Source organism: Carassius auratus, unplaced genomic scaffold (assembly GCF_003368295.1).
Source record: "Carassius auratus strain Wakin unplaced genomic scaffold, ASM336829v1 scaf_tig00016457, whole genome shotgun sequence".
NCBI classification, from domain to species: Eukaryota; Metazoa; Chordata; class Actinopteri; order Cypriniformes; family Cyprinidae; genus Carassius; species Carassius auratus.
The window spans coordinates 16,375-42,651 of NW_020524677.1; the positions used below are offsets into that span (position 1 = coordinate 16,375).

At 37.6% G+C, this 26,277-nt stretch overlaps 1 protein-coding gene across 2 annotated transcripts; it reads left to right on the forward strand.

Moving 5' to 3' along the window:
• The first annotated feature begins 5,461 nt into the window (after nt 1-5,461).
• LOC113075213 (adhesion G protein-coupled receptor E1-like) lies at nt 5,462-25,660 on the forward strand. Of its 2 annotated transcripts, XM_026247872.1 has the most exons (12): nt 15,300-15,460; nt 16,664-16,747; nt 17,032-17,181; nt 17,265-17,411; nt 17,526-17,672; nt 21,153-21,196; nt 21,279-21,392; nt 22,534-22,687; nt 22,791-22,907; nt 24,838-25,025; nt 25,121-25,285; nt 25,372-25,660. In XM_026247872.1, exons 1-12 carry the CDS (start codon nt 15,436-15,438, stop codon nt 25,393-25,395), a joined length of 1,359 nt encoding a protein of 452 aa, XP_026103657.1. In that variant the 5' UTR covers nt 15,300-15,435; the 3' UTR covers nt 25,396-25,660. The 2 variants fall into 2 exon arrangements, with proteins under 2 accessions (XP_026103658.1, XP_026103657.1); XM_026247873.1 differs by lacking the exon at nt 15,300-15,460 and adding an exon at nt 5,462-5,690 and having other exon boundaries at nt 25,121-25,660.
• Nucleotides 25,661-26,277: the final 617 nt, after the last annotated feature.

A 26,277-nucleotide genomic window follows, 5' to 3' on the forward strand; every position in this document is an offset into this window, starting at 1 on the left:
CACTTTCAGCTCATTCATATTATTATCCGATATATGATTGTAAACCAAATTAATAGTGATTGATGTGGTTTGGAATTGGTAAAAGATCAGAATGTTGATTGCATTGTATATGCTTTTTCACAACATAAATGTTATCCGTGGTAAGCATTTTTTTTTTCTATAATCGAGTCATTTTGTCCTGCTTTGTGTGTAACAAAGATAATGTTCATTATGCTTACTGCCCATAGTGTGATTGTATTATAACTGTCCCTGTTTTATATGATAAAAAATATGCAACTTTTTAGTTGCAAACTACACAGATGTTATAAATGCATTTGTTTAATTTAGTATCAGAAAGCAAGGAAGGCAATGTTTAAGCCTTACACATAGGAGTCTGAGTTTATTAATATGCTCTACTGTGGAAATTAGTGCACATGACATCAGTGTCACACACACTTCCTTTAAACACTGACTTGAGATGAAAAATAGCTTGTTCCAAAATTACACATAGACTTATTATAGCCTTGCTATAGCACTATGACTTGTAACAGGTATATTGTTCAGAATGCTGACTGTGAAGTTATTTGAAGGAGCATTTCTCCAGAAAACTGCAAGCCACAATCGACCTAAGTTTCTGGCCACCTGGCAGGGGCCCTACACGGTCATAGAAAAGATGGGACCAGTGACGTATCGGGTATGCCGACCTGGAAAACGAAACCCCACACAGTTGTATCATATTAACCTGCTCAAGCAGTGGATAGGAACCCGGGACCAAGCCGCTGCCCTCGCCGCTGTGGAACCAGCAACCGTGGACATGAACCCGGATCTGTCTGCCGGACAGAAAGCGGAGTTGCAGCACCTGGTCGGTCAGTTCTCCGATGTGTTCTCCGAGCTCCCCTGGCGGACCGGTACCCTCAGTACCTGCGCTATTGAGGAAGAGATTCAACACATGCTGAAGTTGGGGGTAATTAAACCTTCCCGGAGCCCGTGGTCCAGCCCAATCGTCCTGGTCCCAAAACCCGATGTAATGACTTCCGCCGCCTCAATGAAGTATCGGAGTTCGATGGATACCCGATGCCCCGGGTGGATGAACTGCTCAACCGCCTGGGAAGGGCCCATTTTATATCAACCCTGGACCTCACCAAAGGATATTGGCAAGTACCACTGACGGAGGAAGCCAAGCCCAAGACAGCATTCTCCACACCCAGTAGACACTGGCAACTGGCCCTTCCCTTTGGCCTTCACGGGGCTCCCGCAACATTTCAGAGGCTGATGGACATCCTATTGCGGCCTGACCAGCGGCCTGACCAGACGACGTAGTCATCCACTAGGAGCGGTGGGAGGACCATTTGGACCATCTACGGAGGCTGCAAGGAGAACTCCGAAGGGCTGGACTAACCGCCAACCCCCAGAAATGTCACCTGGCCCTGTTCGAAGCAAGGTATCTGTGATTCCAGGTGGGCCGGGGACTGATCACACTGTTCACCGACCATGCGGCCCTACAATGGATGTCCAGAGCCAAGGAAACCAACGCTCGAGTGACCGCCGGCCAGATAAGCCGTGTTCGACAGCACAACGGGGAGACTGACACCTCCAATGTGAGTGAGACCTAACCTGTGTTTACTCCTCTCTCTCTGCAGAAACCAGTGTGTGACCGATCAGCGCCCACGAGAACTGCACAGACGAGCACCCAGCACCGGGAAACTCGCATGGAGAGCACGAGAACACTCAGCACGCCCACTACTCACCTTGACTGCACTCTTCTAAATAAATCCACCCTCCGGGGTATTTTTTTGAGCTCTCCTTGTCGTGTGTTCCTTCTCGTGACAATATATATATATATATATATATATATATATATATAAATTACCTACACGCATCAAAAGAATGAGAAGAAATAAGGGCGATGATGTCATTAAAAAAATGTCAAGTTATAGTGCTGCAGAGATATCAACCTTAATTAGCATTACCATTACTAGCCCCGGTCGTAATACCAGTTTCGGCCATGGGCGGCGGTATGCGGGCAACATAACCACCAGCCAACCTGCAATAGACGAATAACTCGCACGGTTGTGGGTGTACCTGAACCTGATGTCAATCATGTGCAAAGTACAGCCCAGTACTTCATTTCAGTTCAGGGAAGAGAGAGGAAGGATGGCTCAAGCCCTTGGCAAAGAGACCACCACCCGCTACAGGGAAACAACCACGCTCGGAATCACAAATCAAATCTGATAAGAAAAGGAGGCGAACCAGAGTAAACATCGGCACTGCTTTCAATCGCTGGAGACAACTAATGGACCTGAAAGAAATGAGGTTCAACTCTGAACTTGCAACATTTCTTTTGGATTGGTAAGTTAGATGCTGTTAGTATTTCGCTAGGAGTTTGTTTGAAATGTTTGTGTATTTTTTTTTTTCGGAAAGTTATAACATAGAGATGTATCGAAGGCTGTTCGATAAACGTGCTAATGTTAGCGATGGCTAACCATAGCTGCATTTGATAATTAGCTAGCTATAAGTTACCCATTTTTTTATATCATAACTTACCTGCTCTGTCTAGTCTGTTGGTCTCCTTGTCCTCTTTGCTTCGTGGTTTTTCTGTGCGTGAGAAAATTGATGTGTGGCGTGAAAGCGTGTGAAAAGAGTCAATTGCGTGTGTCTCACGGTGAATGCTTGAGAGTTGGCAGCTCTGGTTACGTTGGTTGGCGCTAGCTTGGTCAACATCAGCTGTCTGATGTTTACCAATGATGTTGACAGAATGCTGTCTGTCAAATTAATTTTATTCAAATAATGTGTATATACAACTCAAAATGTAATATGAACAAAACGAATATGAACATATTCACTGGTAAAGGTGAAGGGGAGTAGCTTGAAGATGTCATGTTTCAAAATCACTTGACATCACCCAACGTTCCTCTGGAGGCAAAACGTCCTCTTAGGCTTCGGCTATGGCTGTAGCGTTGTTGTGAAGGTAGGGGCGGAGCATAGAGACTATGCCGTTTCTCGTTTGTTACTCTAGAGTAGACCAATTCACTTTATTGAGGCATACTGCCCCCATCTGGTATGGAATGTGGAGTATGACTTGATTTTTTTTGCCAGACATGACAGATGGCACCTTTAAATGATGTTCTTTCATAAATCATAAAACTGTTTCCAGGAATTGTTAAGCAGCTAAATCTTTTTTATTTTAATAAGAACCGTTATTGATATAGCCTGACTACGTCAGACTTCCTACTTCCGCTCAATTTCATTTCGCTTCTGTACTCAGTCTGATACAGCGTCAGAGCTTTCTGTTTGCCACCGGTCTGGAAACAGCCGGGCCAATCAACGAACAGAGGGCGGGCTGAGAGCCGTGACGTAGATGCTTAGCGCCGAGTTTTACATTGTAGGTTAGAGAAATCGAAAACCGAAACGACCGCGGAAATGGGAAACGAGACACGGGATGCAATTCGCTCTGTTATGGAGAACATTCAACTATTTTTCAAACTGCAAAAGTCGTTTACAGCCATGTTCACTCCGGTATTTCGCTCGCATCATCATGTGTTAACAACAGGTTTACAGTGGAAGTTCAATCATAGATTTGAGTTCGATGCATGATGTCTGTGCTTCGATGCGGCTGTACAGGCGCATAACATACGTCATAACTAAACGTATCTGATTGGCTACGGGTAACCAATGATTTTAAACTTCAGACAAGCGCCCCTTAGCGAGAGAGAAAACACTTCTCTATTATGCCATTCCAGACTCTGTCTACGAAGCAAAGTGAAGTAGCAGAGTCTGGTATTACCAGGCTATTATTCATAACCCAGTCAGAAAAAAATTAATCCAACACTAAATTAGCATGTTAGAATCATTTCTGAGGGATCGTGAACTCAAGACTGCAGTAAAGATGCTGAAAATTTACAGGAATAAACTACATATTAAAATATATACAATATTAAACAGTTATTTAACTTTGTAATAATATTTCAAAATTTTACTTTGAACTTTATATTTCATCAAATAAATGCATGCATCCTTGACAGATTAGTTCACTTCTAAATTAATTTCCTCACGTTTATAAACTGTCTTTCTTTCTTCAGTGAAAAAGAAAAACATACAATTTTCTCTATATAGCAGACTTCAGTGGGGTTCACTGGGTGGAAGGTCCAAGTTGCAGTTTCAAAGCATTCAACACGATCCCAGGCAAGGAAGAAGAATCATACCTAGCGAATAGATTGGACATTTTCTAAAAAGAATAATAATAATTTTAATAATAATAATATACTTTTTAATCTCAAACGCTCGTCTTGTGTGGCTCTGCAATGCTCATGCGTACTCTGTGCAGTTCCGTTAGAAACAGTTAGGGTAGGTTGGAAAACTCCCATCTAATTTTCTCCTTCAACTTCAAAATCATCCTACATCGCAGCAAAAGTACCGACCTGTTTACAAAGTGAACTTGCAAAGAAGTTCAAAAGCCCTTTACAAAAAAATAAAAAATAAATAATGGTAAAACAACGATGTAGGATGACTGAAAACGATTTGGAAGTTGGAAGAGAAAATGAGATGGGAGTTGTTCGACATACATTATCATGACCCTTGTCAAAAAATTCCAATAAGAAAACTGTACAGGATTCTAATTGGATTTTCTATCGTATTTTGGAACCATTCCTATAGGATTCCGATAGGAATAGTCTTATAGGACAATAAATATCCTGTAGGATCACTCCTATAGGATTTTAATTGGATCCAGTTGGGTACACTCAGGCCCGTCGCGACCACAGTAAAAGAAATGGACACAGCGACCCCATTGGAACTCAATTGAGACAAATGAAGCCCAGTTTTAGCGTTTTTTAGCACTTCCCTTTCTGACGCGCAGACTCAAACGAAGCTTGACGATGTCAGCAACCTGTCTGACAGATGTAAATCTTCTAGTAGCTGTGCGTGCAAACTACCATCGTTAATCTTGCAGAGACGGCGAGCTTGAGCGGGGAGTTCTTTGGCGTGAGTGAGCAGGAGTAAGTATTCTGATTAATTATTTTGTATAGTATTTTAAAATGTAACGCCAGTACGCCATATTAAGTTAATTGATGCGAGCTTCTCCTCCTGTCTGTACGGTAATGCGACAGAGAGCCGAGTGGTTATGACGCAATCGTTAGCCTATTTTTTACAAAAACTGTTTATACGGGGCCATAATGTAACATAGAAGGTAATGGAGCCCTTTATACATTTTCGTGTATCTTTAGAAATAAATAATGGACAAACAGGGTCTTTAAACGCCTCAGATGTAAAGTTATTCGCTGTCAAAGTGACGCCAAAATGAATGGGAGTCAATGGGAATGCTAACGCAAGTGAAGTTCTGCTAAAAGATGGCAGCCCCCACCCGACTTCAACTTCCGGTAGAGTTCCTTGCCCCTTGGTCGCGACAAGGCAGGCAAACCAAGCCCCGAGCTGCCCTGGGGCCCCAAGACAACGACTGGTTAAGAATAAAATGCAACGACACTGTTTGAGCTCCCCTTTGATTGTCAATGCAGTAACGTGTAATGACACTGTTATCGGGATCCCCCTCAAGGGGGCCCCTCTCAGTAGTCGCTGACAGCAGCCAGCCAACACGTGATCTCTGCTACCGGCAAAATACAAAACCTCCTCGGCAGTCACGAAGCGGAATTATGCTTCAGGAAGCCAGAATAGAAAGAAGAGAAAGGAAGAGGAGGATAAGAAAAAACAAGATAGTGGTAAGTGATAAATTACACTGGATAAAATAGCTTTACTTGTCAGTCTTGTACAAATGGTGTAATTTTGCAGCAGGTAGGCTAGCAAAAATATGTTTATGTTAGCTACCTGCCTGACGGCAAATGCTGCTTGTAACGAACAGTTAGTGCAAAATTATTTTCGAACGGAAGGAATATGGTTACTGTAATATGTTTTTTAACGGGATAAGGAAGACAGATGCAGAACAGAAATCGCATACTGCAAGGAGTCAGCAGTGTTTTGATTTGAGGGCGAGGGCAACTAGCATGACCATTAATATGAACTCACAATGTAACATAAAACAAATGATTACTTTTCGTTAAAATCTTTATTTATGCCAAAAAAAAGCTCAAGTCAATTCAAGTCTGCTTTATTGTCAATTCTTCAGTACATACAGTACTGACAGAATCAAAATTGCGTTACTCTCAGACCCTTGCATACAGATAACACTAACTGTACAGTCTAAAAATCTAGATCAAATATAAAATATAAGATAAAACTATACAATAAGGGCATGTTAAAAAACATATAATAAAAATAAAGATAAAGTCAAGGCACATGGCAGATAGAGTGCAAACCAGTGAAGTGAACAAACAGTGCAGACGAAAAGATTTTTAGTGCAAAAAAAGCTTATTAAGTCTGATTAAAGTGACAAAGGGCTCAAGAGCAGTTATTTTATTTAAACTGACTGTTGAGGTGGTAGAATGACGTCAGTTCCAGAGACTCAGTTTGCGGAGGAAGTAGAGACGCTGTTGTGATTTCTTGGCCAGTGCTGCTGTGTTTTCAGTCCTGGAGAGGTCCTCTGTGATGTGCACACCCAGGAACTTGGTGCTGCTCACTCTCTCTACATTCGCACCGTTGATGTTGAGAGGAGCATGCTGAGTGTGCGCTCTCCTGAAGTCAACAACAATCTCCTTCATCTTCTCCACGTTCAGAGAGAGACTGTTGTCACTGCAACATCCGGCCAGGCGGCTCACCTCGCTCCTGTAGTTTGTCTCATCTTTGTTGCTAATGAGACCCACCACAGTCGTGTCATCCGCAAACTTAATGAAGAGGTTGGAGTTGTGTGACGGTGTGCAGTCGTGGGTCAGCAGAGAGAAGAGGAGGGGGCTCAGCACACATGTTATAGTGTTCAGTGTGATGGTGCTGGATGTGTTGCTGCCGACCCGTACTGCATAAGATCTTCCAGTCAGAAAGTCTAACAGCCAGTTGCACAGCGAAGTGTTGAGCCCCGGCTGGATTAGTTTGTAAATGATGAACATCAAGTCTATGAACAGCATTCTGACCTATGAGTCCTTTTTGTCCAGATGTATGAGTGCTGAGTGGATGGCAGTGGTGATGGCATCATTGGTCGAGCAGCTGGACTGGTATGCAAACCTCCTCTTTCAGCAGAGAGATGTTGCTGTCACATTATGGCTTGTAGTCCATAATGGCCTGTATCCCCTGCCACAGGCTTCAAGTGTCTCTGCTGTCGCTGAATTGATGGGCTATCCTTCTGGAGTACTGTCTCTTAGCCTCATGATGTTGCAGGACCGGTTGGCTCTGAAGGCTGTCATTCACGGCTTCTGGTTGGCCCGGACAGTGATAGTTTTTGTGACTGTTACATCATAAATACATTTGTTGATGTAGGCAGTGACAGTCTCGGAGTACTCTTGGAGGTCAGTGGTATTATTGTATATCTCTTACAGTCATCTGAGTTGAACGTGGTAGTCGGATGGAGTCCAGTTTATTGTCCAAAAAGTGTATGTTAGCCAGTATGATGATGGGGATAATTGGCTTGTGTGGGTTAGCCGTTAGCCTAGCCCGGATACTTCCGCGCTGACCCCTCTTCTGCTTCCTCTCACGCTGCTAGTGGCGCCTCTGCTGTGGGCGAGATGCAGTAGTGGGGGTCGGTGATGGTGTAGGCCTCCGGAGCAGACCGAGGTACCGCAGCTCTTCGGCATGCGCAGGGTTAAACTCTAAAAATGTGGATTAAAGACAAGTAGATGCGATGAAGACGTACAAAAACACTGCGACTCACAAGACAAAAAACTATGTCTTCTGTGGGGAGCGAGAGAAGCTGTGCATGTGGACACGCCGCCATCTAGTTAAAGAACTAGACTGTTGTTCTGAGTTTTGTGATTCATTACATTGGAGGAGTAAGAATTCATATATTAAAAATATTTTCAGTCCAACAGAGAATATAAGAAGCAAATACTTGGGATGAAAGAAAAATATGTTTATCTTGATAGGATTGTGTCATACACTCATAAACACTCTTAAAATATTAGCTATAGCAATGGACACAGTTTAATTCTTTTTTATTAATTCTACTGTATATACAAACTCTATATTCGAAGTAAACATTGATTATGCACTATTTAATACAGAGCATTAACACAAAGGTAGTTATAAAGATGGCACTGATCATTGGTTCATCTCTAACAGTTTAGAAATTAACCAGGATCAGGAATGAAAGAAACACAATAATAAAACACAAATACACTTCATATTTAATGTTAGACCTATTGATTTGCAGAATAGTTTTAAGAGATTATTATACTTTAATGAAAACATTTGCGATTGGTTTATAATATATGTTACTGTACTGTACATGTTTGTGTTGTGTTGTTGTAGCATTTACACTGTTTAGTCCAGCAGATGTCGCCAGCGTAGTTTGGACGATTCAGTTTGCAAAAGCTCATCATGAGAATTCTCTCATCGGGGCGTCACTAGCCTTTCATCAATAATGGGACACATGACCTATAAACATTTGTGGAGAATGAACACATTCAAGATCTGATGATGTAATAATGCACTTAAAGTCTATTTTTTTCATGGGTGGCATTTCCAAGATAATTTTTTTGCTTAATGGACCTCAATTTTCCAGCCAGATGTTTACAAGCTTTGCAGTGGACTATGGCTTTAGTCACATCAATAGCAGCCCGAGATTTTCTCAAAGCAATGGAGAAGCTGAGCATTATGTTCAGACTGTAAAACACCTGCTTAACAAAGCAATTGGGGGTTCAGTTTCAATTTACCACCAAAATTGTATATTTCTATAAGATTTCTATAAAAAAGGTTCTGAGGAAACCATACAAATTTTCAAAGGTCAAGTTTAAAAAGTTAAGACAAAGCACACACATGTAGGCCTTAAATCGAACTTCGGTAATAATAATAATAGGTATGACTGAAAAAGAAAACGTTTAAATACAAAAAAAACTGTGTTTTACTCATAGAAATAAGCTGAAGTCATAAGTACTATTAGCCCCCCCCCCCCCCTCTATTTTATATTCCCACAAATGAGATATTTTAAGATATTGAACTAGAAAGCTGTCACAATCATTTCCTGAATTATTTTAAATCTAGAATATCAACTAGATTAAAAAGCTTTCTTATCTTTGCTAGATTTTTATCAGAATTATTCTTTTCTGCATTGTATTTCTGACACTATAACATGTTTCTTCTTGTCCACAGTGGCTATTCACATCTTCCTGTAATGTTTACCCGTTATATATATATATATATATATAAGTGTAAAGTTTAGTCTTATATGTGTCCAAATCTTTACCTTGATATTATTATCTCATCTCTTCTGCTTTTTCCTGCACATCTCATCTCTCCCACTTTCCTTTGAACTCTGTACCTTTCCTCTCTTCCTCCCATTGTTTGTGCCACCTTTCCTTCAATCTTTTCATAATGATGCTCTTAATAATGATGCTTACTTAAGTATTCAAGAAGTACACAAGAATCTGCTAAGAAAGAGGAAGGACAGCACAGTGACTGAACAAAGTGTTGCAAGGAGTGAAATTATTTCCTAATGAAAATACCTCCTCATGAAGCCAAACACTCAGGAACTATCGCAATGTAAATGTCATGCCATAAAACAATGGGCTTCGATCTCCTCCTGAAGCCAAACACTCAGGAACTCTTATCAGATAGGAGGACCTGGAAGAAAGACCATTTGCTTGTTGGTCCCTTCACCTGGGTACATGATCCAGGTCAATAAAAGTTGACAGAGAAATCCCCAAAACTCTAAAAGTCACATAAAACCTTTACTATATCTTCAGAATTCATGCTCGTAAACTTTTCACGTTCGGTGTCATTTTAAAGGTCTCTATGTGACTGGTAAAATGGTCTCAATATCACAGCAGTCACTTGTATTATAATTATAGAATTGTGTTCAGCTGGGGGGGGGGCTGTCCCTCTTTAGGGGTCTGTGAGAAAGTTTATCTTCAGTATCTCCAGCCAGGTGTGACTCTGGACAAACCTAACAACCTCAAGGTCTTTTATTTTTAACGTTGTTCTCAGACCAGCGCGTCGTGTGGAGTGTATTTCATATACTCCATACTATGCATCGTCCTGAAGTCGGTTATACATTTCATTTTTATTCCAAAATGTAATAGTGATAAACACATTGTGTCCAGAGCACAAGGTATAGTTGTTTGTTCTATTACACGTGTGCATAGGTGTTTTAGAGAATAAACTTGTCTAGCCTTAGTGCTTTGCTATGTATTTTAGACCATGTGTCTTATGTTCAATTAGGATAACTGTTATAAGTGTGACTCTATCAAATTAGTTTTTCTCATGTGGAACATTTGGCTATTTACATACAGCTACAGTAAACCATGTACAGGAACAAGTTTGTCACGTGGCTAAAATGTGATTCACAATTGCATTATCTTTTCTAAATTAGCTTCTTGTTTCATTATTTAATTGGCATGATACAGTTTTACCTGACTAATAATTAGGGCCTGAGCACCGCGGTGCGAAGACCCTCTTTTAATTGTTTCTTATAAAATGTTATATTTGATTTATTCTGAACTCTCCTGAAATTATCAGAACTAGTAAACTGTGAGGAGGCTTTTGTTAATGCACATTTATGACCAGGATAGGTCATAAATTATAGGAGCAGTAGGCACGCCATCGGAGACCTTCTGATTTCTGTCTGTCGCTGAAATTAGAAAGTTATACGGACAAGGACTAAGTGAATAAAACTTTTTGTCATAAGCAAGCAGTAGACAGCAGGCAAAACTGGTATACTTATACCCTCTCTACCCTGCTTATAACTCTCCTACACCATCTACCTTGTTTTATTTATTCTCAGGTTAGCTAAAGCAAGTCAAATCTGTCCTATAAAAAACACATAAATAAAAACAAAGATATATAATTTGCGAGCTCGGTCATTTAGGCCGCTGGCACCGGAGAAGCTGTTCCACAGAACCAGCATCTGATCTCCTCACTTCCTAATTTTCTTTAACAGTATGTGTATATTTTTTAGTGTTAAATTTTGTTTTACTATTATTATTAGAAGACCATTTTCTTACCATGCTCAATAAATCCACTGTAAAGGCAGGCTGTGATCAAGAGTTCCCGTTTTAATTTAAATCGACACACATTTAAGGATCATTTCAAGTTCGATTTGTTTCAGATTAATAATTATTATATCTATTTAAACCTATTTTGACCAGGTGTGAATATGATAGTGAGTTTGGACATTCAGCTTCTTCATCGATGGAAGGGGCTTAAAGTAGTTTTGGGAAGGATGAGAGGAGTCCTTCCTAATGGAGGTGACGTTCTTCACACACCTTGTGATATGAAAGTCTTCAGTGGCAGAAAGTTTGGCTCCAGTGAAACATTGTGCTGTCTTCACACTGCAGGGAGTTCCTGTCAGATACTGAGCAGGTTTCATAGCAGATGGTGATTCAGCTGGTTAGTAACTCTCAATGTTGCAGAGGTTTTAAAACCCTGGGTCGTGACCCTCAAGTGGGCTTTATGTAGAATATGAGAAAGTCTGAGTCAAAAAGTATCAGTTATGATTTTTTAAGAAAAACAGGAATACATTAAGCTCTGTTACAAACAGCAGAGATTCACAGAAAAGATAGTGAAGGTGTTGCATGCAAACATTGTAGCAATACTTCTTGACTAGCAAAGAATAAGCTGAAATCTGGAGTAAGACCACATGTGACCCTGGACCACAAAACCAGTCATAAGAGTCACTTTTTGAAATTGAGATTTACATATCATCTGAAAGCTGAATAAATAAGCTGCATGATTGCATCATGATGCATGGTTTGTTAGGATAGGACAATATTTGGCTGAGATACAACTGATATTTGCTATGAGATCTGGAATCTGAGGGTACAAAAAAAAAGTTCTTAACAGAGGTGGAAAGTAACAAATTACATTTACTCGTTTTCTGTAAAACAAAACAAGCATTACATTGATACTACCTTTCATATCCACCTATTTGTGCGGAACTGGATTCTCAATTTTAACTTAAATATAGAAAAAATAAATAAGTTGAATGCTTCTCTGGACATGTGTTGCCCTGTCGTCTTATGAACCAGCTTGAGACCAGATTATGCAGAATGTACGTATATGTGATATGGAAATACATTTTCAGAAGGTGCATGGTTGAATAATATTGGTCTTGTCAATTTAAAAAGGAAAACAATATCGCTCTTAAAAAGGTTTGAACTGCTCCATACTATAAATTCAGCTCATAATAACAAGAAACAATAATCCAAAAAAAGAAAAGAAAGAAAATTAATTATACAGGGGTCTGGCGTCATAGTTGTTGTTGTTGTTGTTGTTTTCTTTCTATTTTTTTTTTTTTACAAAATATTATATATTGTTGCAAATGTATTTCTACACTTTTTTTTTCAATTATCAACTAATCATATCTCATGGAATCTGTTGCCTAACCTGTCATAACATGAATTTCCTGTATTTCATGACACAAGTTTTGGAAACTATATCTAATAATAATCTAGTTCATTTTTCTCTAGAGTTTGAACAAATTTTTTTATGCATTTTTGACGGCATTTGTTTTCTGTCAAAAGTATAAATGGCAAATGAGGCTACATAAATCCGTGCACAGACATACATCGCTGATATAGATTTATACATATTTTGAACTTTGCACTTTTGTTTTTTTCTGAAAGAGTTTCAAATTTGATTATGTAAATACTGTGCATCTGTAATAAAGTCTGTCAGTTTTCTTAACTGAAGGGGCTTTGTTGCAAAGACGCACTTGCAGTCTAACTTCGCATTCATTTTCTATTTCATGGGAATTAAAGAAAACTTTTAGCAGCTTACAAGGCAATGGATAAATATTATCAAGTCCTTAAGGAAACAACAATCACACGTAGCAGACAATCATGAGGATTAATAGAAAACAGTAAATATGGACAATAAATACAGACAAATGTTCAGACAAGGTTCACTGATTCAGGTAACACTTTACAGTTTTTTACAATCACTTTGCTACTATATTCAGAACCTTGGTGTCATTTTTCAAAACTCTAGACACAAAACTCAAAACGGTTATCACTTGTAACACAGGCTATGTAATGTTCAAAACATTGCCTTGCGCATTCACATCTTTAAAGAAATCTTGCACTTGCACAATCATTGTTTCAAAACACAATTTACTGTGAAATACCCTTGAAACATAACTATAGATCACCCACACACAAGCAACTGATAGTTTCACTGTGTCATTGTTCGTACAATCATTAAATATTGTAGAACAAAATAGGTGATACAGGTTTCATTATGGTACTAGATGTACAGTAAATACATCTCTGTAAAAGTACTGCAGTAGTAGAGAGAATACAGGAGGTGATTACTGTACTTCTACATTGTCATCAACACTGTGTTGTGGATTTGGCCACAGGTTCTCATCTACATCACAATGGATGTTTTCATTTACCAAACATCTTGGAAAAAACCTTCGTGCATGGTGAATCCAGGCCTGACACTGGTCTGCTGTGATGTCATTGCAGGCTGTTGCTGCCGTTGTCTTGGTCCGTGGCCTTGTCCTCTACCACGTTCCCCCACACCTCTCAAACGAGGCCCACCTCTCAGAAGTGGTGCCTGTCCTCTACCATTCCTTTGACCAACACGTCTTCCTCGTCTTCCTCCCATCACTGCTTGACCTCCGTTGTGACCTGGATCACCTGCTGGCTCCATGTTACGTATCACTATGCTCTTGCAATTGGATCCCAATCAACTCTTCACTATAAACTCATTCCACAATGTGCACTCAGTCCTCAGTAATGAGTTAGCAGAATCGGACAAGCAATTACAAGGGCCTGCATCTATACAGTGCAGTACTGTCAATACTGTAAATAGTCTGAAAAGGTCGTACAGTATTTGGGGCCATAGACACCGTGTCTGATGACGCATTATGATAAAATTTTAGGCTACATCCATGGATATTGTAGTCTAATTGGTTCATGCTCCGGGCTAATTCGTGACAATGAATCTCGTTATCTTGAAACGTTCATGATTTACAGTAAACATGGAAGATTTGTTGTCTGTTTCCATACAACTATGCATTAAGTGTAATGCAACCGTACCTTATCATTTTTAGCAGTTATATCAATTGATAGTTAGATCATTGTAAGGAAATGAATAGACACTCATTTGAAATGTAATGTGTGAATTGCCTTTTGAAATAGCAGCACTTTGATGTTAAGTTGTGTCATATTGAACAGGTGATTTTTGTTGAATGAACAAATGAAAGTTTTATGTGGATTGTATCCAAGCAATTGAGAAAAGGGTTAGAGTTTTGAAAAATGTGCATTTTGATCATTAGTTGTGAGTTTTGTGTGTAGAGTTGTGAAAAATTACATCAAGGTTCTGAAAATAGTAACAAAGTGATTGTAAAAAACTGTATACTAACCCTAACAGTCTACTCTGAGAGTTAGTAGACTTGTAGCTGCAAATTAATGAGAATTACCTGACATGTAGTTGACATATTGTTAAAGTTACTTATAGTTCGTAGAATGTCTAAAGTGAACTATCGAAATAAAGTGTAACCCTGTTTTAAACTGAATTGAGAATTAAGTAGGTAATATATTATTTATTTGTGAGTACTGAGTGAATAAATATACAGTTCATATTACTATTATTAATTGAATGTGATATATAGACTATACTTTTAGTGAGTTATAAAATAATCACTTTTTAGAGTGAGGCACAGTGATTTTAAAGTTATTGTTTATATTCAGCTTCTTCATCGATGGAAGGGGCTTAAAGTAGTTTTGGGAAGGATGAGAGGAGTCCTTCTAATGGAGGTGACGTTCTTCACACACCTTGTGATATGAAAGTCTTCAGTGGCAGAAAGTTTGGCTCCAGTGAAACATTGTGCTGTCTTCACACTGCAGGGTGTTCCTGTCAGATACTGAGCAGGTTTCATAGCAGATGGTGAGACACTGTCAATAACACATCTGCAGAAACATCTTCATCTGCTATCAGTATTATTGCTCATGAGCCTCACAATGTTGTCATCTGCAAACATTACAATGTTATCACTTTGGTGTTTTGCATTGCACTCGTGAATGAGCAGAATGCAAACAACAGTGTTTGTTCAACTAGATTAATGCTACAGAAGAACTAGATTGAAATTTTACGAAAAACAAAGAAACACATGAAATACTGAAAAGACTGAACTTATTACAAACCAAGAGCTTTTCTCAGAAATATATATGTAAAAAAAAATTATCTCAGCCAAAGCAGGGGGCTGGACTGCACTGACAAAACTCTTTCAGTTACTTCAAGCTTTTTCAGCATTAGACTCAGAGACAGAGAGAGAGAGAGAGAGAAAGAGAGAGAGAGAGAGTCACAATATTTACCATTTTCCGTCATCGTTTGAAGAGTCGCAAGAACTTTATTATATTGCTCAAGATCAAATCATAAGCCATTTTCTGTCATTATTTTTCTATTTGCAAGTCTTTGACTATGAGGCACATGTATCTGAGTCTGGGTGAGTCACATTTCAGTTCATTTTTAGGATTGAATAGAAACAGATGTCTGTAGGGTGAAACTCAAACTGTTCAAAAAAGAGAAACAGTAAATATGAATGAGAGGAAACTATCACAGATAAGAATATCTGAGAGAAAATAAGTGAAAGTCATATAGGTTTGGATGAGGGTGAGTAAATGATTACAGAATGGTCTTTTTTGGGTAATGTGTAACTAACCTTATATATTTGATAAATCAGATATTATTGGCAGGGACTCACACATGTTTAGACCCTGGAGAAATAAGAAATAGAATTATTCCTTTCTTTTATAATTCTTTCCATTTTGTCTCCTCAAACTGTTATTCCCAATAAAAAAATTGAATTTTAGCCATTATATAGAATAAATCAAATTAATTTTGGCTGCATGTTTTAAGATTAAGATAAATATTTACATTTACATTTACATTTTGTAATCTGGCAGACAATTTTATCCAAAGCAACTTACAAATGAGGACAGTACATTTTTTATATAATTATATAATAAATAAAAATAAAATTGATAGAATAGAAAAGAATAGAGTAAGCTAGTGTCAGAGGCCTTTTTAATAATAACATCTTGTAATAAACACATTTGCGTTAAGAACATAATACTATTTTCAGAAGATGCTAGAATAATCTGTACTGTTAAAATAGAAACACATCCACTGACCATCCATATGGCTGTAAGTTTTAGTGTTTCTGTATCAAGTTAGTTTGAGGCTGGATCCTCTTATTCAGCTTTTGGAAGTGAAGAGAACATTGTTTTCAGTAAACTCTCTGTAAAGTGATTCACTTCATCTTTGACTCCTTGTCTTCTTTCATCATATTGGTCTCTGTTTGGGGTCAAGCTGTGCTCCCAACAACAGCACCATCATTTCAAACACAATTTAAATACAGTGACGTCCAGTAGTCTGAGACCACTAGTGAAAATGCTGCTATTTTGCTTTTCTTTTTTGTATTACATTTCTACTTGAACTCTGAAAAGTCAGACTGACTATGTATTTCTTATTGTCTTTGGTTTGACTTTTGACAATTCCTAAATCTATTTGTGAATCTAACCTGCATTGCAGATTTGCATAAAGAAAATCTCATATTATCAATGTGGTCTGGACTTTTGGATCTGTGCAACAAACTACACCAAAGACACTAAACCTGCAGTAACAGACTCTTTATTTCTGCTCATAGTTCTTCTGTTAGCACTGACAGAGAACATCCTGATGATAACAGTCTGCAGACCTGGAAAGATAAGAAGCAGAGGAAAGTGTGTAGGTATGAGTAAACAAGCTAACATATACAGTATGATACTCTGATGTCAGAGCTTATCAGGATTTGACTTGGGTTGTCCATGCCAACATTTATTCACACACACACACACACACACACACACACAAATAATAATCAAGTTTTGTTGATATTGTTTTATATTACTGAATAGCTGGATATTCTATTGTAGATATAGGACACATTCATGAAACAGCACTTATTGATGAATCGTAAATTAAAATCAGGAAAAGGTGCTATGGTTATTCAGACTTTCTCTGTTATTGTTATAGATGAGAATGAGTGTGAGATTCAACCATCCATTTGTGAAAGAAATGCAGCATGCTTCAACACTGCTGGCAGCTACTACTGTCAATGTCATGAAGGATTCACACCTCCTTCACCTCATAATTTCACACAATTGGATGGGATTTTATGCAAAGGTAAAGAGAGCTTGATATGATGAATCTCACATGATCTCTGTGCAGCAGAGAAAACATCTGAATCTCTATTCATCTCATTTCAGACATCAATGAATGTTTGGTCGGCAGCGATGATTGTGGTCCTAATACAACATGTGTTAATACTGAAGGAGGTTATAATTGCACATGTGCAACTGGCTACATTTCCAGCAATGGAAAAGATATATTCAATTCAGGAGTTCAGTGTATAGGTCAGATTTATTTATTTATGTATTTATTTATTTTATTTTTTTCCTTTGATTGCAGTCTAAGGTCAGAGTTTTCAGTTGACATGTTTTTGTTTATTATTTTTCCCTAAATTACAGACAGAGATGAATGCAATGATCCCAGTTTTTGTGGAAAACATGCATCATGTCATAACACTGCTGGAGGTTTCTACTGCATCTGTGAAGCTGGATTCAGACTAAAGTCAGGAGGAACTAACTTCACTGATACAAGTGAACTCTGTGAGAGTAAGTCCTTTAAAACCATTCAAGTTCACATTTTGACGAAGTAATTTTTCATTTGTTTTTAAAAAATTTACTGTATTATCTTTCGTCAAAATGATGATTTTAAGTAAAGATTATGTTCCATAAAGATATGTTTAAATTTTCTACTGTAAATATAGCAACACCTAATTTTTGATAAGTAATATGCATTGTTAAGAGTTTCATTTGGACAATTTTAAAGGTGATTTTCTCAGTATTTTGATTTTTTTTTTTTTTTTTGCACCCTCAGATTCCAGATTTTCAAATAGTTGTATCTCAGACAAATATTATCATGTCATAGCAAAAAATATATCAATTGAAATCTTATTTATTCAGCTTTCATATGATTTAGAAATCTCAATTTCGAAAAATTGACCCTTAAGACTAGTTTTATGGTCCAGTGTCACATATATATTATATTTCATGCTTTCTCATAATTTGTAGCACACAACGGTTGCCTGTGTTTGCACAACAAATGACTATCAGTTTGAGAAAAACACCGCAATAATTTAATAATAAGTATTAATAATTTCATTACACTGTTAAAATGGTGACCTGCAATCGTTGCTTGCACTAGATGATCTGAACCGTGCCTGAGCGTTTGTGTTTGATCACCAAAGTCAGTTTGTTTGACTAGTGTGATCACTTCATGCTGAACTGTGCCCTGGCCTGCTTGAAGAGGTGGCTCATGGTTCGACTGGGCTTCAGGTTAAAATGAGAAAGGACCAGCTATTGACGAAATCATACTGATGTCATACTGTGACCCCATGTTTAACGAAGTTATGGGTACAATAAATTAGGAAAATATGTGACCCTGGACCACAAAACAAGTCATAAGGGTCAATTTTAATACGGATCAAGCTGAATAAATAAGCTTTCCATTCCATGCATATTACTAATAAAAAATTAAGTTTTTATATATTTACTGTAGGAAATTTACTAAATATTTTCATGGAACATGATCTTTATTTAATATTCCAATAATTTTTGGCATAAAGAAAAATAAATCATTTTGACCCATATAATGTTGGCTATTGCTTCAAATATACCTGTGCTATTTATGACATATGAGATACAGACTTTATTTATTTAGATTTTTTGAGACATCGCTATTCAGTGTCGTTGAAAATACATTTCAGAGAAAGTTTTCAACATTGTTTTTCTTTTCCAATGGGCAAATAGTATTTTAAATTGTTTTAAACAAATCAAATTTATGCACTTTCACCTAAAAGGTAATCACATATTTTACAATGTTTATATAATTTAATGGAAAGAGATAGGCCTATTTTTTTCAGTATAAATAACTGTCTGACTCATTGCGTCAATAAAAAAACATTTAAAAAATATAATGCACATATCTTACAGTTTCCTTTAAATCTTTTAAATACAATGGTGTTCGTCATAATATTGAGAAGAGCATGAAAGAAGTTAACATCAGGCTTCTGTCTGTGTGTGACACCTGTGAACAGAGGTTAAACATTGAGGTCATCGGATCTGTTCAAACCACACATTTACAAACTGCACATTTCCATCCCATACATTCCATACATCAGGCCCCGAACATTAAATGCAATGAGAGTGCAGGCCAGCTGGGAGAGGAGAGGGAGGGCAGTCATGCTCTGTACAGGACTACAGTGCCTACTGTGAGTCCGCCCCTAAAGAGCTGTTTCTACCTGATTAAATCCTGATTAAATAGGAAAGATTGCTATTTTTGTATTATTTATGTAAGGTTTTTAACCAGTTTTGTAATGTTTGTGCTACTGCTGTTCTAAACTAACAGTATTGGTAATTACCCCAAAAAGCTATTTTAAAGGTATAATATAATCATTGATGTTATCTGTGAAAGAAAGGCAGAAAAAAATGTCAGATGCTTTATATTGTTTTTGAGCCTGTCCTTCAAAAAAAAAAAAAAAAAAAAAAAAAAAAACCCGATCACATGGGTAGTTTGTGCAAGCACCTTATTATGACCTATATGACAATGACACTGATAATGACAGTATCGGTTGTGTCTGTCGTCATGAAATGATGTATAACGTCATTACCAATCAAAATGAGCGTTTATTTAAATGGAATGTGTGGACAGTAATTTGTACATATTTTATGAGGTGGCTTATTCACTCGAATGACCACACCTAACCCCGCCCCTAAACCTAGCCTCACAGAAAACATGCAAAGTTATGATTTATGGAGAAAATACCATAGACTGTATAAAACATGGACGTAGTGTCCGTGATGTCACCCATAGACTCCTGAAGAGCGTTTTTGAAGCTCAAAGTGTGCAGAGCGGCCCTTTGCCATCTTGGCAACGCGTCACCGCAATGACTGTCCCGGACAATCGGAAATGGGCAAAAAGGCGGGAACTGGTTGCTGTTATATAAAAATTCACCCCCTCACAGTTGTCATGAAGGGCGTGATTAGCTATATAGACCAATCTCATTTTTTGCACCAGGCTGTAAATATGTTTTTTCCTGCTGTAAAGTTGGGCATTTTAACATGTGGAGTCTATGGGATTGACTCTCTTTTGCAGCCAGCCTCAAGTGGCCAGTCGATGAATTACAGTTTTAATCACTTCCTTGTTGGCTTCATGAGAGAGAGCGGGAGGTTGGCGCTCGGCAAATACATATTATGAGCATGTGCGTTTTTTGGGATTGAACCCATAATCGCATGATTACATATAGTCGTATAATGCAATATTTTACAAACTGAGCAACACAAAAACGCAAATAAAAAAATACAAAACATTAATATGAAAACGTTGTGTTGCTGATAGGGGCACAACTGTAGTATACACTCTGATGGGTCGTATTTCAGGGATTTGGACAAACGACCTATACGAGCATATTGGAGGTTGGAGGACAGTTTTTTTTTTTTTTTTTTTTTTTTCATGTTTATATACCCATTTAATCAAAAAGTACATAAAAAATGCCAGCAAGCATGTAAACTGTTATCAAAAGCATAATAAATACTATTTAGTTGTTTTAGTTTATTTGTCCAAAAATTACAATAACATTTTTAGAATTTTCTTCTTTTTTTCCTTTTTTGAAAGATTCCTAAAATATTTGTGTTTTGACAGGTGCTCTAATAAATTACTAAGCACTGTATGTTTTCACAGCATTCAGCTGGCACATTTGTTTTAAGGACATTGGGCAGAATGTGGAATAGTGTGGTTTTTTTTTCAGTAACATTTAATCAGATTAATCAATTATTTAGAAAAAATTATTGGCAAACTAATCGATTATAAAAACAATTGTTAGTTGCAGCCCTAGGATACATTAATGTATTTAGGTTGATCCACTGAAATTAGGTAAGATTTATATTTTTTCATAGTAAAATTATTGTCTCTTGTTTAATGAGCTTTTGTGCAAACACTTTCAATCTGTGCTGCTGGTCTGAATATCAGATGTGATATCCTAATCTATACTTTTTCTCACGTGATATTGATATTATGTTTGTTTTATTTTTCAGAGCTTAAGTGTGACAGATTTTTAAGTGAGAAAGACGCATCCCAGGTACTGCATAACTAACTGATAAAGAATATTACAGCAACACATTATGACCTGAACTCTCTTTTTTTCTGTGCTGTCTGTGTAGACATCTCCAGAGCTCACAAAACTCGTCTCTTTAATAACCGACAGCTGTCTGATAATGAATCAGAGTGAGTCTGTGAACAATAATACACAAGCGCATGGAGAAAAACTTTTGAAGGTGAAACTTTGTAAATCAGTTTTATTATTATTTTATTTTTATTTATTTTTTTCAAAAAATAAAACAGACTGTGTTAGACTGTGTATATGTGATGAGTGAGACAAGGCTAAGTGTGGTGAGGGTAGAGTTAGACAGGTGACTCGTTACCAGTATTTCAAAGGATGCTAGCAAATCATGCTAACTCATGATAGCAACATGCTAAAACATGGTAGCAATGCTAAACCCTGTTGAAAGAAAAAAAAGCAAGTGTAAAATACTTAAAAATGCATAATTACAAATGTTTTACATGATTTAGTATATATGTTTAAGTACTACTTAAAGGTGCAGTGTGTACATTTTAGAGGCATCTAGTGGTGAGGTTGTGAATTACAACCAATGGTTTAGTCCCCAGCTCACCCCTCCCTTTAGAGAAGCTAGCTGAACAGGTACACATGGACAGATGTCGTCGGTAAAGACAACAGAGGGCAATGAGATTTCTTTACAAAGGTAAATCAAGGAATTATATTTACTTAATTATTCAATACATCGGTGGTATTGCAAATGTTAATGCAATTGTACATCATTGTGTCAGTGTTTTATTCACATGAAACAACAAAGTTACGAAGCGCGCTCTGTAGAAACGTTTTTCCGTTTAGGGCTACTGTCGAAACATAGTGGTGACTTCCACTGGGCCTTTTAAACAATGGAGTCAATGTGAATGAGAGAATGAGACTGTCACTGCTGTATTTAGTAGATAGAAATAGCTCAATCTTAAGTAATAGAAACATAATGTTTCATTAAGTAAGTTCTTTATACACCTCTGAAAACTATATATATATATATATATATATATATATATATATATATACTATAGATATAATATATTGCATTTCTGTAAACAGATTGCTGTAAATATGACACATTGCACCTTTAAGTATTAAGTTTTAATTGTACATAACATCAACTAGGGGTCAATTCACACAAATTATTATCATAACAAGTACTCTTTTAAAAGTAGCCTACAGTTTGCTTGAGTGTAGTTCTTTTTCACAAAGGTAAATCATGTGGTCAAGTGTCTTGCAGACATACACAGAGCTCAAATGAGTGTTTTAAACGTCCTCTTGATCCACAAATCTCTCTCATTTCACCCACCACAATACAGGGATTTCTGAGTGATCTAGATGATCTGAATCACGGTGGATTCAGTGGTGATAATGGTATGATCTCAGCATTGTTTAGGATTGTGGTAAACATACTAAAACTGATCGGACATCTGCTGTCAGCAAGCCGAACCAGGAAAATAAGTGCTAAAGCTGGTAAGAAATACGTCACTAAACATTACACCACAAGGACCATCTTCAGCAACATCTGCTTCAATGAATTTATTCTTACATTTGTAATGTGGTTTCTGCCCTCCAGAAGTGGAGCTGTTAGTAAAGAGGGGCAATTCTCCACCTGAGGGTGATTTCAGGATGAATATCAGTGGAGCACAGTTAACCTCCCACTGGGACACAGCAACAGGAAATACATACCACGGTACACATTTCTTATAAATTCAAGTTCAACTTAAACGTACAATATGGAATTTTTGGCCACCAGGGGTCACTCAATCAAAATAATAACATAAGACGTACTTTGATGACGTCGGGAAAGAGCGTAGGCTCATGGGAGTTGTTGTTCATTGTAACACGCGCTCTGTCGCTCCCTATCATTCCTCACTCATTCTAACTTAGTATTTTGACAATCACGTCTTTTCGAAAGGAGAGATATAGACAGTTTCAACGGCAACAACATAAACAAACGTTAATGCGCATGAGCGCTTTTGTGGACCTAACTTAACTTCCGGTAGACTTCCAAATAGAATCAATAACAACAGCCAAGTCCCTCTAGAGTAGATATTTTTTGATAACAAACAAAATATTTGCTGCGTGGATCAGGTGGACTCTATGAAAATGGAAATTCATTATTTGCCAACAGGAGATGTTTTAAAGCATAGACATAAAGCTCGAGAAATAGAGGTTTCCCCAGTAACAGCTGTAAACGAAGCAGAGCTGGTACGCTCATACGCTGCTATCAGGCATATAACATGCAAGTCTTCCTTCAGAAATACAGCGATATAAAAACACCTGTGCCTCGTTTTGATATTTAAACATATAAATGTAAGGAATTATTATTATGAAACGTGCAGTAAGTAACATTACTCATGTTTATTCAATGAAGCCTTTTTGAAAAAAGATCAGTTTTCAAAATTGTGGAGAGTCTCCAAAAATAAATAAATGTATGGGAAACACATCCTGCAGCACATCCACCTGAGCCCAACTTCAGTCTACTCATAACCTTGACTTTAACTGCGTTTGTAGAAGGCACCGCAGCCAGACCGATATACACGACCGTGCGCCCGATGAAAACCGTCTATATGAATTATGAGACCCCTATCAAATCAATATTCCATCTATCTAGTAGTAATATATGTTAAAAAACACGTTCGCCTTTCGTTAATAATTATAATTACGTTATACTATGATCTCGAACAAGTTAGAGAACTGCATTTGAAGCTACTTTATTCAGCTAGATATAGAACAAATGTAGATTTACATGAGAGCTAGTCCGTCTGCGTTTTACACAAGACACCATCGTTTCACAAAATATACGGATAGATACAGTTAGCTGAATGGATGCATAGCTGTTTATCAGAATGCAAGTGAGTTCGGCATCTCTCTGTAGTTTCAGCTTGTCACGAAGCTCTCTCTATCTTGGAAATGCAACTCCAATATTTACCCGTGTCTTGTAGCTTCTCTTGTCCCAAAACCTTCTCGGGTCATTTATTTCACCCGTGCGTTTGCGCTTCACAGAACGTGCAGGCAAAGCATAATCATGATCCATAACGAAGTTATTGATTGAGGTTTAAATACGAATATAAACAATATAAATATAAAATATAATAGTCTCGATCAAGGCTAGCTACAACTTTTTCTTCTTCGTCTCGTCTTTGTTTCTGTTCGCCTTTGTATTTGGCGGTTCCGCAGGAAGTTAGATAAACTACAGGGGTCAAAGTTTATATGACGCCATAGACGGGCGACAAAACGGAAATAAAGAAACGTGCCGTGTCTTCTAATTAAATTATAATTTTCTCCGGATTTGAAAGTTCGTGGAAACTGTCAGGATGATGTAAGTACACAACTAAAAAATATATATAACATAGATATAGTGATTTCTGCTATTTTTAAAGCAGAAAAATTACATATTGCGCCTTTAAAGTTGAGCTTTATTGTCATTCAGCTACATGTGTGGACATACAGTGGAATTAAATGTTGTGTCTCACAGGACCATGGTCCTACATAAATACAGACATACAACAATGAAGTAAAACAGTATAAACCTATACACAGCTAACAACTATTTATTATTATTATTATTTTAATTGTACAGTATAAAATGATTTTTGCTGTCTTTGTGCATCCACCAGGCTTCACGACTGCAGCTCTCCTCAGCTACAAAGGTCTGGATGAATCACTCAACTGCTGTTTTGACCATTTAGAGACACAGAAAAAGCAAACGTATAAGATTAATTCAAAAGTAGTAACTGCCACATTTATTAACACTGAGACAACCAACCTAAATAAACCAATAAAACTCACATTTTCTCACTTGGAGGTATGGAATAATTTGTTCTCAATGCACCACATATAATGTGTTACACCATTATGATACACTATCAATTAACAATTCTGCATTACATTTCCTTCCAGAAAAAGAATGAGAAGCATATGTGTGTGTTTTGGGATCCTGAGCTGGACGGGGGCGCGTGGTCAACACTTGGCTGCTCTACAGTGAGCTCCAGAGCCGATCAGACCGTCTGCTCCTGTAATAAACTCGGCAGTTTTGCTGTGCTGACGGTTCTCTGTGACACTGGGGTCTGTAGGCCTACTCTTAACTTTTGTACGCTTGACAGCAAACCTTGAGCTAAATGAACATCTCTTTTCCCCCCTCAATAACTGAGGTGCCCTTAAACAAAGACATCTAACCCCCAGTTTTAAATGGCTACTGAACCACTGCTGTGTGTGAATGGGATAAATGCAGAAGACAAACTCAGAGTATTGGAGGATATAAGGATCTTCAAATTCAAACTGTGTGTGTTTGTGCATGTCAAGGCTTTTATTGTCACAGTTGTTGTGAAGTAATTTTCCATTGCTATAAATAACATTTGTCGGATTTGTGTTTGTCATGTGAAGCCTGAGCATTGAAACATATGCAAATAAAATTATTCAATAAACTTTTAATCAACATTACTTTGTACCCTGCTTCTGCTCTTCACTGGATTTAGTCGACTTCTGCACTGATAGAAGACTGTTGATCCTGTTTTATGTACCAAACAAGACTTGCTGACTAGTCCTTCTGTTATCAGAAAAAAACAGGTATCTGGTGTCTGGGGCTGGATCTATTTCTGGTATGGAGGCATGATCTAACATTACATAAAGAGTAGCAGCAGTGGTGTTTGACAGATTCATATCATAGAAAAACAGAAAATGTGCTTTCTGCCAGGGCATCATCTGTTGTGTTTGCAGAGACTTCCTTTAACCAAAAAACACAATTTTTACACAGAATTTTCTTAGAGTTCAGTGATATGAAGGTCATCAATAGCAGTATGTTGTGCAGCAGTGATACATTGAGCTCCTCTGTCAGATGCTGAATGCCCCCCCCCCATAAGATGTCTTGTGATTGGTTCATTTTATGGCCAATCATTTTATAGACTCTACTGAAGTTCGCGATTCAAAGAAGTGCAGCGTCGTCAGAGAAGCAACACTTGTCGCGGACTTGGACTTTTACTTTATCAAGTGTGGGAAGTCCGGATCATTATACCGATTCGAATTTTTGAGTCATGTTCAGCAAAATGAACGAATCTTTT

What these genes read in the sequence shown, in the direction of transcription:
- LOC113075213 (XM_026247872.1), top strand. Translation starts at nt 15,436, where the DNA reads ATGAGGCACATGTATCTGAGTCTGG. An exon ending in GCACATGTATCTGAGTCTGG is followed by an intron (nt 15,461 to 16,663) that starts GTGAGTCACATT and finishes TTCTGCTCATAG; the next exon opens with TTCTTCTGTTAGCACTGACA. An exon ending in GTGAGAAAGACGCATCCCAG is followed by an intron (nt 21,197 to 21,278) that starts GTACTGCATAAC and finishes CTGTCTGTGTAG; the next exon opens with ACATCTCCAGAGCTCACAAA.